The 12,500-nt window shown below is 50.3% G+C and overlaps 1 protein-coding gene across 1 annotated transcript in view; it reads right to left on the bottom strand.

Annotated features, from left to right (window-relative positions):
• The window catches only part of fnip1 (folliculin interacting protein 1), a gene marked incomplete at both ends in the record, with an annotated part of 44,426 nt that overhangs the window by 17,099 nt on the left and 14,827 nt on the right, over positions 1-12,500 (bottom strand). The window contains 8 exons of the mRNA XM_080549417.1: positions 538-673; positions 1,829-1,897; positions 3,663-3,746; positions 4,990-5,081; positions 5,387-5,461; positions 5,623-5,723; positions 8,143-8,298; positions 12,089-12,218. Coding sequence (XP_080405543.1) covers positions 538-673; positions 1,829-1,897; positions 3,663-3,746; positions 4,990-5,081; positions 5,387-5,461; positions 5,623-5,723; positions 8,143-8,298; positions 12,089-12,218 — 843 coding nt within the window. The remainder of the gene's footprint in view (positions 1-537; positions 674-1,828; positions 1,898-3,662; positions 3,747-4,989; positions 5,082-5,386; positions 5,462-5,622; positions 5,724-8,142; positions 8,299-12,088; positions 12,219-12,500) is intronic.

Below are 12,500 nucleotides of genomic sequence, written 5' to 3'. Positions count from 1 at the left end.
CTACATCTCTATGACTCTTTATACAGCTCTATGTCTCCCTCTACATCTATGACTCCTTCTACATCTCTATGACTCCTTCTACATCTCTATGACTCTTTATACATCTCTATGACTCTTTATACATCTCTATGTCTCCTTCTACATATATGACTCCTTCTACATCTATGACTCCTTCTACAGCTCTATGACTCCTTCTACATCTCTATGACTCCTTCTACAGCTCTATGACTCCTTCTCCCTGTATACATCTCTGACTCCCTCTACATCTCTATGACTCCTTCTACATCTCCATCACTCCTTCCTCCAGCTGTACACAGCTCTGACTCCTCCTCCAGCTCTGACTCAGCTGTATGTATACAGAGTCTCCCTAGACGTCACTCTGCCCCACGTCTCCCCCCCTCCAGCTGCCTGCAGGAATTCGAGGAAGTCTCTTGAGGTCAGAGTCTGACATGACCCTACCAAAAGGCCCTGACAGGGACACTAAAAACAGAGTGTGTGTATGTGTGTGTGTGTGTATTCATTGTTGTAATGTCTCACCATCTTGGGAAGACCCCGTTCTCCAGGCTGGTGGTCTGGCTGCGGAGCCAGCGTCTCTGGTAGCTGCTGGCACAGCTGCTGGTGAGGGACGAGCCAGGCGACGGGAACGGAGTGATCAACAGACTGCTCAGAGACGCTGCGGAGGGAGGGAGGGAGGGAGGGGGGGGAGGGATGTGGAGGGAGGGGAAGAGGGATCGAGAGGGAGAGGAAGCAGTTAGTTAGTCAGGGTGGGGGGGGTTTACTCACAGAGAACAGATTCATTCACAGCATTAGCTCAGCTTCCCCCCAGGAGACACACCTAGACTTTCTTACTGCCTGGCTGGCTAGCTAGCTGACCAGCCACACCTGCTTACTGCCTGGCTAGCTAACTAACTGACTAGCCTGCTTACTGCCTGGCTAGCTAACTAACTGACTAGCCTGTTTACTGTCTGGCTAGCTAGCTAACTGACCGGCCTGCTTATTGCCTGAAAGCTAGCTAGCTAACTGACCGGCCTGCTTATTGCCTGAAAGCTAGCTAGCTAACTGACCAGCCTGCTTACTGCATTGTTGCATGTCTAGACACACAGACACACCTGCTTACTGCCTGGCTGCCCAGGCCAGCTGACCAGCTAGGACATTCATATCAGCTCTCTGGCTGAATCACATGCTGCAGCAGGACAGACTGGCCTCACACCAAGCACGTTCTACCAGCGTGTACGTGTGTGTACGGGTGTGTGTGTGTATGTGTGTGTGTGTGTGTGTGTGTGTGTGTGGGAGAGAGGGGAGCGGGGAGGGGACTAAATTAGAACTTAATTTACTCGTACTGGGTTTTAGGAGCTGCTATTCTAAGGATGTGCATGTGACCCAGGTTCACCAGAAAGTGAGATTCCCGCCGTGCCAGCGACGTCAGGAAGTCAGTTTCCACTGCACTAGTTTTCCAGGCCCTCTCGGCTGAGGAGATAGAGGAGCCATACACTGTGACAGTGGGGGGTCAACGGATGGAAAAGTGTGTGTGTGTGTGTGTGTGTGTGTATGTGTATATACGTCAGTATGAGAGGATGGAGCATAATCGTGCGTCACTCTCACTATACAGTAGCTCGACCTTGATGGGAAGGAATGCTGGTCCATGAACTAGGAAGTAATAATAACAATAATAATAACTTTTATTTGTATAGCGCTTTTTCTGCAAACGTTGCAAGTACAACCACCCACCCACCCAAAACACACACACACACACACACACAGTTTAGTACCAGTGCAGGCTCTCCCTCTCTGTAGCTAGGCCAATCCTGGATTATGTTTAAGTCCTTACCTGATCTGGCGATGCCACTGTCACTGTCGTAGAGCCCTCTGCCCGGCATGTCCATGGGGTTACTGTGGCCTGAGGGTGGGGAGAGGGAGGGAGGGAGGGGGGGGGGGGGGGGGGGTAGGGAGGGAGACAGGCCTGTGAGAAACACACCAGCAGGACTAGCACAGTGAGGAACACGGACAAAGCCAGGGTTGCCAGTGCTCTGCTGCTCCACCCCCCTCACTCCCACATCAACACTCCACAGTGACCCTGGACTACCACCACAGTGCAACACACGACCCCGAGGAACAGACGCAAGCAGGTGCAGGGACTCTACAGTGGCGTGTTCTGTGCGTGTGTGTGTGTGTGGGTGTGTGTGTGTGTGTGTGTGTGTGAGTGTGAGTGTGAGTGAGTGAGTTTTGTGTAGAGACAGACAGAATGTACAGTGCACAGTGTGTGTGTGTGTGTGTGTGTGTGTGTGTGTGCGTGTGTGTGTGTGCGTGTGTGTGTGTGTGTGGCGTGCGTACGTGCGTATGGCACATGCATGCGTAAGGGGGGGGGGGGCCCTTCGTTCTTTCTCAGAGGAACTCTGAGGTCATTACCGCAAAGAAGAAGGGACTCGTGAAAGGACACGTTGGCGCGCGGCAGGCAGCCGTAGCTGCAGAGGGGCCTAGACCACAGGGGACCCCTCGCCTGCATCTGGCGTTGCAGCACCGAGGCCTAGCTGCGGCGATGTGTTGTGTTGTTGACATGATTTACGGTCAAATCAACAGTGGGAGCTTTGCAGTGACAGCATCTGTGACGCCCACCCCGGAGCCCGGGACCTTCTGGACAACATTCCTCTGTTGCATAACAGCAGAGCGACAGTACATACATGCCATGCCCATCTCACTGTGGTGCACAGGGGCGAGCAGCGGAGGGCTATTTTTAATGGAGATCACCACCCCCGGTACCGCTAAGGGCTGGGCGATACAGCCTCAAATTGACATGTCGATATTTTGGGGGAAGATTATACGCACGATTATATATCCTTATTCATTTTAGTTGTATAGACCGGTATGAGGCTTAACATAACCTACCGACTAAATAACGTTAAGAATACGTGTCGGTGACGTCTAGGGTCTTTACGACTAGAGAACGACACAAAACTGTTTGACCGCGGCACAGATTTGCTGTTCTTCTTCTCTGCTCTCTGGGTTCCTCCCCAGCCAACGATGGTCAGGCCGTGGCGCTGCTCTGGAAACAGGAAGTGACCCGGTGGCGCACGGCCACGGCTCCTCCGCCACTACACAGTAACGCAGAACAGAACAGGGACGGGGGGGGCGAGATGGTGGCGTTTGCCAGCGTCTGCGGTCAGCGCATGATTTGGGCTGATGCATCATGCCTGAGGTATTACAGAGGGGGGAGGGGGAGTATATGGCAGCAAAACGTTTTTTGTTTTTTTTTATAGATTATAAAATGTGCAAAAACCCGACGACACACCTCGGCCATTTCGTGGATAAAAATAAATGGTAACATTTAACAAGATGAACACTTTTACTAGTGTGAAAACCTGATATACCGCCCATCCCTTGGCACTACTACTACCACTACTACTAAAAAAACAAGGTGAGAGGTTTTCAGTGTCTGGGGAGAGGGGGGGGGGGGGGGTGGAGGAAAAGGAGGAGGAGGAGGAGGAGGAGGGGAGGAAGCTAGGAAGGGAGTGAAAGCTAGGGGAGAGGGACAGTGAAGGGCTGACACACCACCAGCAGCAACACCACAAAGCAGATACACAGAGAGCATGCATGGCCCATGCGCCGTCGTACACCTGCACACATGCTACGCTAGGCATGCAACTGCACACACGCACACTGCCAACCTGAAAAGAAAGAGGCGCTCTTGATGAGACGCAGGGGGCCCTGCTCAGAGAAGGCCCGGCGGGGGCTGCAGAGCTGAGAGAAACCTGGGCAGCAACGAGAACAACAAGGAGAGAGAGAGAGAGAGAGAGAGAGAGAGAGAGAGAAAGACACAAAAAAAGACAAGACATTAAGACATTAATGACCGGGGGATTAGTGAAGCAGGAGGCTGACTACCACAGTACGCCACACTCCGACAACCCCCCCCCCCGGCGTAGCACACGTTTTTTAGTTTCACTGAGAAACAGTCAGTCAAGTCAGAAACTGTCAGTCAGGTCAGAAACAGTCAGTCAGGTCAGAAACAGTCAGTCAAGTCAGAAACAGTCAGTCAGGTCAGAAACAGTCAGTCAGGTCAGAAACAGTCAGTCAGGTCAGAAACAGTCAGTCAAGTCAGAAACTGTCAGTCAGGTCAGAAACAGTCAGTCAGGTCAGAAACAGTCAGTCAAGTCAGAAACAGTCAGTCAGGTCAGAAACAGTCAGTCAGGTCAGAAACAGTCAGTCAGGTCAGAAACAGTCAGTCAGGTCAGAAACAGTCAGTCAGGTCAGAAACAGTCAGTCAGGTCAGAAACAGTCAGTCAGGTCAGAAACAGTCAGTCAGGTCAGAAACAGTCAGTCAGGTCAGAAACTGTCAGTCAAGTCAGAAACAGTCAGTCAGGTCAGAAACAGTCAGTCAGGTCAGAAACAGTCAGTCAGGTCAGATGAAGGACTGAGGATCTCTCACAGGAAAAGGCCGCTGCTGCTTCTGCTGAGGCTCCTCAAAACCGAGGAGAGGTCGTAAACATGATCCTTGTACAGTTTTGTTTTGTTCTGTGTGTTTTCCGTGAGGATGACAGCGGGGGGAGGGAGGGGGGCTGTCTAAAACAGGAGATGAATCTGCCAACAGATCTGTGTTTGCTTGAATCAGACATCGGGGACGAAGAAACTGATGTTTATCAGGGTTTTTCAGGGTTGGCGAACTCTACACAGCCTGTTTTACACAGCCCTGAAAATGGATGTAGAGAGGAAAGGGAACAGAAAGTGCCCCTGGAGAATGACCACATATACACAAGAACTTGAGATTCGATTGAAAGTAAAAATCACTCGTAACAAACGTAAGCATTTGGATGAGAGATCAGACAGTCATGTGGAAACGCTCTTCTAAAAACATATCTTTAAATCGTACACGAGACAATTCTTCAGTTCAAACAAATAAAAATAAAATATATATATATATATATTATAATAAAATAAATAAACTGTGTGTGACAGATGTGATTGACAGTTGGGACAGTGATCTGTTCCCGTGGTTACCTATGTTCCCCAGGAGACCGTTGACTACAGTGTTCTGATCCGGCTTCAGAGCGTTGGGGTCCTGACTGATGAACTCGAGGCTGTCTTGTAGTCTGCCCGACAGAAACACAAAGATGACATCAGGGTTCCACAGAGGAAACAGGAGGAGGAGCAGGAAAGAGAGAGAGAGAGAGAGAGAGAGAGAGAGAGAGAGAGAGAGAGAAAGAGAAAGAGAGAGAGAGAATGAGAGGGAGAGAGGGAGAAAGAAGGGGGAAGAAAAAGAGAGAGAGAGAGGAGGAAGAGGGAGAGAGAGAGAAGGGAGAGAGAGAAAAGGGAGAGAGAGAGAGAGGGGGAGGGAGAGAAGGAGAGAGAGAAGGGGGGAGAGGGAGAGAGAGAGGGAGAGCATATCAGGGCGTACGTGTTAAGGCTGCCATAGACGCTGCTTCCTGTCCTGGCTGTGAACACTTTACTCAGCATCAGCTGAGGGGGCGATCTGGGGGGGAGACAACACAGACCATCAGTGTGTGTGTCTGTGTGTGTGTGTGTGTGTGTGCGTGTGTCTGTGCGTGTGTCTGTGCGTGTTAACGACAAATCATGCCAACTGGAACATTTGTCTATATCTATTTGTCTCCTCCTCCTCCTTCCCCTCCTTACCGGATCTCATGGATCTTGAGTGTGGAACCCTTGTAACTCATGGCAACAGAGCCAAACATCATCTCCCCCAGCATGTTGGCATCTGACGAGCAGCGAGAACCCTGAGATGAGGAGGAGGCGGAGGAGGAGGCGGAGGAGGAGGGGGAGGAGGAGGGGGAGGAAGAGGAGGAAAAAGACAAGAGAAAGAGAAGGAGAAAATGAGGCATATATGACACAGAAGTTGAATGCACGTGATTCTGTGGACATTTTAGAAGTACCGGTAACTACAATTTTAGAGTTTTAGGCTTTACAGACATTACTGACATAATCAAATTTCAGATCAATCTTTTTTTTCTTTTTTTTTACATTTTTACCAAGCGGAGACTACTGTATCTACCAAGCTGTTGCTCACACGTCCTCCATATTTCCGAGGTGTCAGCCTAGAGGGCTATTGGAAGTGCAGGCTCATTACGTTCACATTTTTGGCATTTAGCCAAAGTGACCTACAACAAGTACATTTGTCTTAAGTAAGTGAATCATGTATCCATCAGTCATTCAGTCATCGCAAGAAAAGTATATCTCTGCTCGGGCCAGGGGCCATTGGCAGTCATAATGCTAGAAGAAGACTTTTGTTGTTGTTGTTGTTGTTAATAATATACAGTAGAAAAACTGAACAGGGGGATGTGGGGAGGTCTCAGGAGGGATAGTTCAAGGTGTAGCCTGAAGAGGTGGAGGTCTTCAGTCTACGGAGGAAGATAGGGAGTGACTCTGCAGTCCTGACAGCGGTGGGGAGCTCGTTCCACCGGCGGGGGGCCAGGACGGTGGGAGGGAGCCCGGCCTCGTGTGTGAGGTGTAAGCGAGTGTGTGAGGTGTAGGGGTGTGTGTGTGAGGTGTAGGAGAGTGTGTGTGAGGTGTAGGAGAGTGTGTGAGGTGTAGGGGGGTGTGTGTGAGGTGTAGGGGGGTGTGTGTGAGGTGTAGGGTGTGTGTGTGAGGTGTAGGGGAGTGTGTGAGGTGTAGGGGGGTGTGTGAGGTGTAGGGGTGTGTGTGTGAGGTGTAAGGGAGTGTGTGAGGTGTAAGGGAGTGTGTGAGGTGTAGGGGTGTGTGTGAGGTGTAGGGGTGAGCGTGTGAGGTGTAGGGGTGTGTGTGAGGTGTAGGGATGTGTGTGTGAGGTGTAGGGGTGTGTGTGAGAGGTGTAGGGGTGTGTGTGAGAGGTGTAGGGGTGTGTGTGTGAGGTGTAGGGATGTGTGTGTGAGGTGTAGGGGTGTGTGTGAGAGGTGTAGGGGTGTGTGTGTGAGGTGTAGGGGTGTGTGTGAGGTGTAGGGGAGTGTGTGAGGTGTAGGGGTGTGTGTGTGAGGTGTAGGGGTGTGTGTGTGAGGTGTAGGGGAGTGTGTGTGAGGTGTAGGGGAGTGTGTGAGGTGTAGGGGAGTGTGTGAGGTGTAGGGGAGTGTGTGAGGTGTAGGGGTGAGCGTGTGAGGTGTAGGGGTGTGTGTGAGGTGTAGGGGTGTGTGTGAGGTGTAGGGGGGTGTGTGAGGTGTAAGGGAGTGTGTGAGGTGTAGGGCGGTGTGTGTGAGGTGTAGGGGTGTGTGTGAGGTGTAGGGGAGTGTGTGAGGTGTAGGGGTGTGTGTGAGGTGTAGGGGAGTGTGTGAGGTGTAGGGGTGTGTGTGAGGTGTAGGGGAGTGTGTGAGGTGTAGGGGTGTGTGTGAGGTGTAGGGGTGTGTGTGAGGTGTAGGGGGGTGTGTGAGGTGTAGGGGAGTGTGTGTGAGGTGTAGGGGGGGGGTGTGTGAGGTGTAGGGGTGTGTGTGAGGTGTAGGGGAGTGTGTGAGGTGTAGGGGAGTGTGTGAGGTGTAGGGGAGTGTGTGAGGTGTAGGGGAGTGTGTGAGGTGTAGGGGAGTGTGTGAGGTGTAGGGGTGTGTGTGAGGTGTAGGGGTGAGCGTGTGAGGTGTAGGGGTGTGTGTGTGAGGTGTAGGGGTGAGCGTGTGAGGTGTAGGGGTGTGTGTGAGGTGTAGGGGAGTGTGTGAGGTGTAGGGGAGTGTGTGAGGTGTAGGGGAGTGTGTGAGGTGTAGGGGTGTGTGTGAGGTGTAGGGGTGAGCGTGTGAGGTGTAGGGGTGTGTGTGTGAGGTGTAGGGGTGAGCGTGTGAGGTGTAGGGGTGTGTGTGAGGTGTAGGGGGGTGTGTGTGAGGTGTAGGGGTGTGTGTGTGAGGTGTAGGGGAGTGTGTGTGAAGTGTAGGGGTGTGTGTGAGGTGTAGGGGAGTGTGTGTGAGGTGTAGGGGAGTGTGTGTGAGGTGAGGTGTGTGTCAGAGGCAGGGTTGCCAGGTGGGGCAGGGTTTTTATTTTATTTTACAAACATCATTAGCAACAGACATACAGTGTAGGGGGGCAGGAGATGGGCACCTGCCCAATAGTAATTAGCGGTTTTCTGACAATATAGGTTTTTGGGCTGGTTTTTGCTATACATTTTTTTAGACTTTAGTTAGGCTGGAAATTGTCAATCCTATCTGGCAACCCTGGTCAGAGGCTCAGGTGGTCAGGTGGTCTTCTCACCTGGAAGCGAAGGCCCTGCTGCTCCCGGGGTTCCCGGGGCTCCCGGGGCTCGGAGGCGCAGGAGGAGGAGGAGTCCAGGGAGGAGGAGCTGCCCCCCGTCGGTCTCAGCTGGCAGCACTTGGCAAACATCTTCACCTGCGCCTCCCCGCATGGCTTCTGGAGGGGGGGAGGGGGAGGGGGGGAGGAGAGTCAGATGAAGGCTTTCAGGTCAGATTTGAAAACACACACACACATAATTCTATTGAGATAAATTCCTGTAATTGGCATGTGTATGTAAAGAGGTCAACCTTGATAACTTTTGAACTATACATGATAGAACCATGGGGTTTGGATCATTGTTTTTCTCATACAATTCTCTATGTGATGGATATATAATCTTTTATAATCTAAAGTGAAAGCAAAATTATATGTGTGAACACCCTAACACATACACAGACACAGACAGACACGCACACACGGACGGACGCACATAGATACTCAGACAGACATACACAGACGCACACAGACGCACACAGACGCACACAGACACACACAGATGTACACATAGACGCACACACTCTGTTCATGGTGCTGGGAATACAAGCTGACGCGAATTCAAAATAAATCCTCCCACGCACACACTTTACCTCCGCATGACTGAATGTTAACGGTTTGGGTCTGTGACCCTTATGGAGAGAGTCAGATAAGAAATACAACAAGGGACATGGGGTCAGACAGAAGACTGCAGACGCCCGGGGTGTTCCCTGTGGAGACACTCTGCCCCCTCAGACGTGGGTAAGACACACAGTGTACTGTGTCTGCTGAGCGGGCCCAGGAAACACTGAATATTTTCATTTTACTCCGTTTAAATTACAACATAACATACATTCAGACAGAGCTGGATGCGTTGCGAAACTTGCGATAATGACAATTCCGGCAGAAAATGCAATATTATTATTTATTCTATTTTGGATTCAAAACAGCGAATTTCTCCAAAAGGTGAGCGATTATCATGCCTGTAACAGGTTAGCGCGAAGTATGGCTGCTCGTCTCAAACGTGTCTCGCGCTAGCTGCTGTGGTACGCCATCTAGAGATTCGGACTCTGGCCTATTTGTTTTTTCCAGTTGCAGGCTAAACTCGTTACGTACAAAGACAGGGCTGTCAGTAGCAGCTCCACAGTTAGAGCCACAGAAGACACGCAGCAGCCAGTGTGGTAAGAGTCGTAGAAGTTCCGCCACACATGCGTGCTGCTGAGGTCGACGACGCTTGCTGTGTGTTTTTTAAGGGTTACTGTTACCGAACATGACGTTCAGTTATGTCTGCAGAGAGGTCAGGACACAAGCAGATGCTGAGTACAAGAATGATCATATAGGATGTGAGTAAGTATCCAAAATAACTATTTTGCAACTCTTGAAACTTGAAATGAATGAAATGAAACTTGAGACGAGCTCACACACACAACGTTCTTCTGACGTCAGCATTTTTTTAGTTATTTTTTTAAATAATCACAAATAAATTCTGCATAAATTAACAACCCCGATCAGGTAGGGCCATGTGTCCCTTCATTATCATGAGTCCTCAAAGTGAGAGGAATGTTTTGGGGCGCTGTGTGTGTGTGTGTGTGTGTGTGTGTGTGTGTGTGTGTGTGTGTGTGTGAGTGTTTGTGTGTGTGAGGCAGCAGTAGCTAGCCCAGCCATGCCCCACTAGAGTACACAAAGGCCTGGGACATGTGAGAGGCGGTCATATGACTTCCTCAGGAACTCGTGAGCTGGAACTGTTACCGCTCTCTCTCTCTCTCTCTCTCTCTCTCTCTCTCACCCCCTCCCTCCCTCTCTCCATCTCCCCCTCTCTCTCACCCCCCCTCTTTCTCTCCCTCCCTCCCTGGGGAGAAACAAAATCCTAGGGCTAAAAAATGCATCATGTGACAGAAGTCACACAGGAGCTGACCGAACCCTCACCATGCATTTGTCAATGACACACACACACACACACACACACACACACACACACACACACACACACACACACACACACACACACACACACACACACACACACACACACACTGCTGCTGCTTGAAGTATGTGAACCCCTTGTGCAATGACAGATTTTTTTTTTACCATGAAATATTTATTTAATCAGAACCAGTCTTCATCTGACACACAGCAGGGTTATATTAATCAATTCCATGTGTTGGTTTAGAGGAAATCATGCGTGTAGACGACAAACTAAACTATAAAGAAATTAGTGCAGGCGCAACCCAAGTAAGGTTGTAAGGAGTAAGGAGTAAGGAGTGGGCAAAAATCCCTCAAAGCAGATGTCAGAGACTGATTAATGGCTATAAGAGACATTTACTCCAAGTTATCGCTGCTAATGGAGGTGCCACAAGCTATTGACTGAAGAGGTTCACATATTTTTGCACACATGAAATCTGGGTTAAATAAACAATGAAAATATTATATACAGTATATATATATTTTTTTTTTGGTGTGTCCTTTATATGGAATGTCTTTATTATGAATTGGGGTTTAGATGTAGACTTCATACGTTCATTTTCATATTTTATACAAACATTAATGACCGTCCCTGGTCCTCACTGCCTGTCTGACTCACTGACTATGTAACTGACTGACTGACTGACTGTCTGACTATGTAACTGACTGACTGACTCACTGACTGACTGACTGACTGACTATGTAACTGACTGACTGACTGACTGACTGACTGACTATGTAACTGACTGACTGACTGACTATGTAACTGACTGACTGACCACAGACTGTCAAGCAGCGCTGTAGATTGCATATTATCTAATGTTGGCCTTCAGCCAATAAACTCACATATTGATTTTTCAATATTTTTTAGCTGATGCTTCTATCCAAAGAGACTTACAGTGAGTGCATACATACATACATACATACATACATACATACATACATTTGTCGGTATATATGGTCCCAGCAGGGATCAAACCCACCATCTAAGCGTTGTTAGCGCCATGCTCTACCAACTGAGCCACAGAGGACCAATAGAAGAAGGATTTATCACTGAGTGTGAAAGCAAACACAGAGCCTGGTCATCGTAATCTAAAAGCAAATAGAAAGTCTTCTACAAAGACACAAAAGGTTTCTATAGGTCAAGCAGTGAGGGTGTTGTCAACCAGTCTGTCAGTCAGCCATCCAGTCAGTCAGTCAGTCAGCCAGTCAGTCAGCCATCCAGTCAGTCAGTCAGTCAGCCAGCCAGTCAGCCAGCCAGTCAGCCAGCCAGTCAGCCAGCCAGTCAGCCAGCCAGTCAGTCAGTCATCCAGCCAGTCAGTCAGCCAGCTAGTCAGCCAGTCAGCCAGTCAGCCAGCCAGTCAGTCAGCCAGCCAGTCAGCCAGCTAGTCAGCCAGTCAGCCAGTCAGTCAGTCACCTAGCCACTAGCCAGTCAGTCACCCAGCCAGTCAGCCACCCAGTCAGCCAGTCAGCCAGTCAGCCAGTCAGCCACCCAGTCAGCCAGTCAGCCAGTCAGCCAGTCAGCCAGTCAGCCAGTCAGCCAGTCAGCCAGTCAGCCAGTCAGCCAGTCAGCCAGCCAGCCTTCCCGCCCAGCAGAAGATTGCAGTAACCCATGACACAGACAGACAGACAGACAAGACTGTCAGGCAATGTGAGTGGGGGTTGAAGACGCGGGAGTGCTAGCGTTAGCGTCATGACAGCGTCCTGTCATGTGTCATGTGAGGCAGAAGGGATGCTTACACACGGGCTGTCAGCTGACAGCTGAGTATTATTGGAGATAAGGACTCCAGTTCAAACCGGTCAGGCACCTCTCTCTCCAATAAGGCCTGGAGGAGATTTACCACGGCTTTACCTGTTTCAACACCAACCAACACACGACGACACTACAGGCTCTCCCCCCCCCCCCCCCCCATAACCCTGCGACCCCTTATCATCTCCCCCCCCACCCCATAATCCTTCAGGCGTCACTCACCGTGGCGGGGGCTTCCTCCGCGCTCCTCTTTTTGGCGTTGGAGTCGAAGAGGACATTTCTCCCCCGTCGCTCACAGTCTTGGTACACGATCAGTCTGATCTGGCTGGGGTCCAGCTGAGGGGAGGGCCAGCTAGAGGGGGGGGGGGGGGGAGAGATGATACATACATAAGCATATGTATGACACAACATTTGAAAGCCTACAATCTGCCCTTTCATAATCTGTCAAAAACTGCAAAAATTCCCTTGCCCTACTTTGGAGGACTTTTTCACCAGACCCTTGTCACACATGACCAAGCCGTTACACGTACCAATAAAGACATTAGCTCCAGGCTAGAGAGGAGAGAGGGACTGAATGAGAAGAGAGAGAGAGAGAGAGAGAGAGAGAGAGAGAGAGAGAGAGAGAGAGAGAGAT

This window comes from Nansenia antarctica (genome assembly GCF_963989245.1).
Source record: "Nansenia antarctica genome assembly, chromosome: 20".
Taxonomy (NCBI): Eukaryota; Metazoa; Chordata; class Actinopteri; order Argentiniformes; family Microstomatidae; genus Nansenia; species Nansenia antarctica.
The sequence above is the reverse complement of the archived record's forward strand: the minus strand, read 5'-3'. Positions and strand labels throughout refer to the sequence as shown.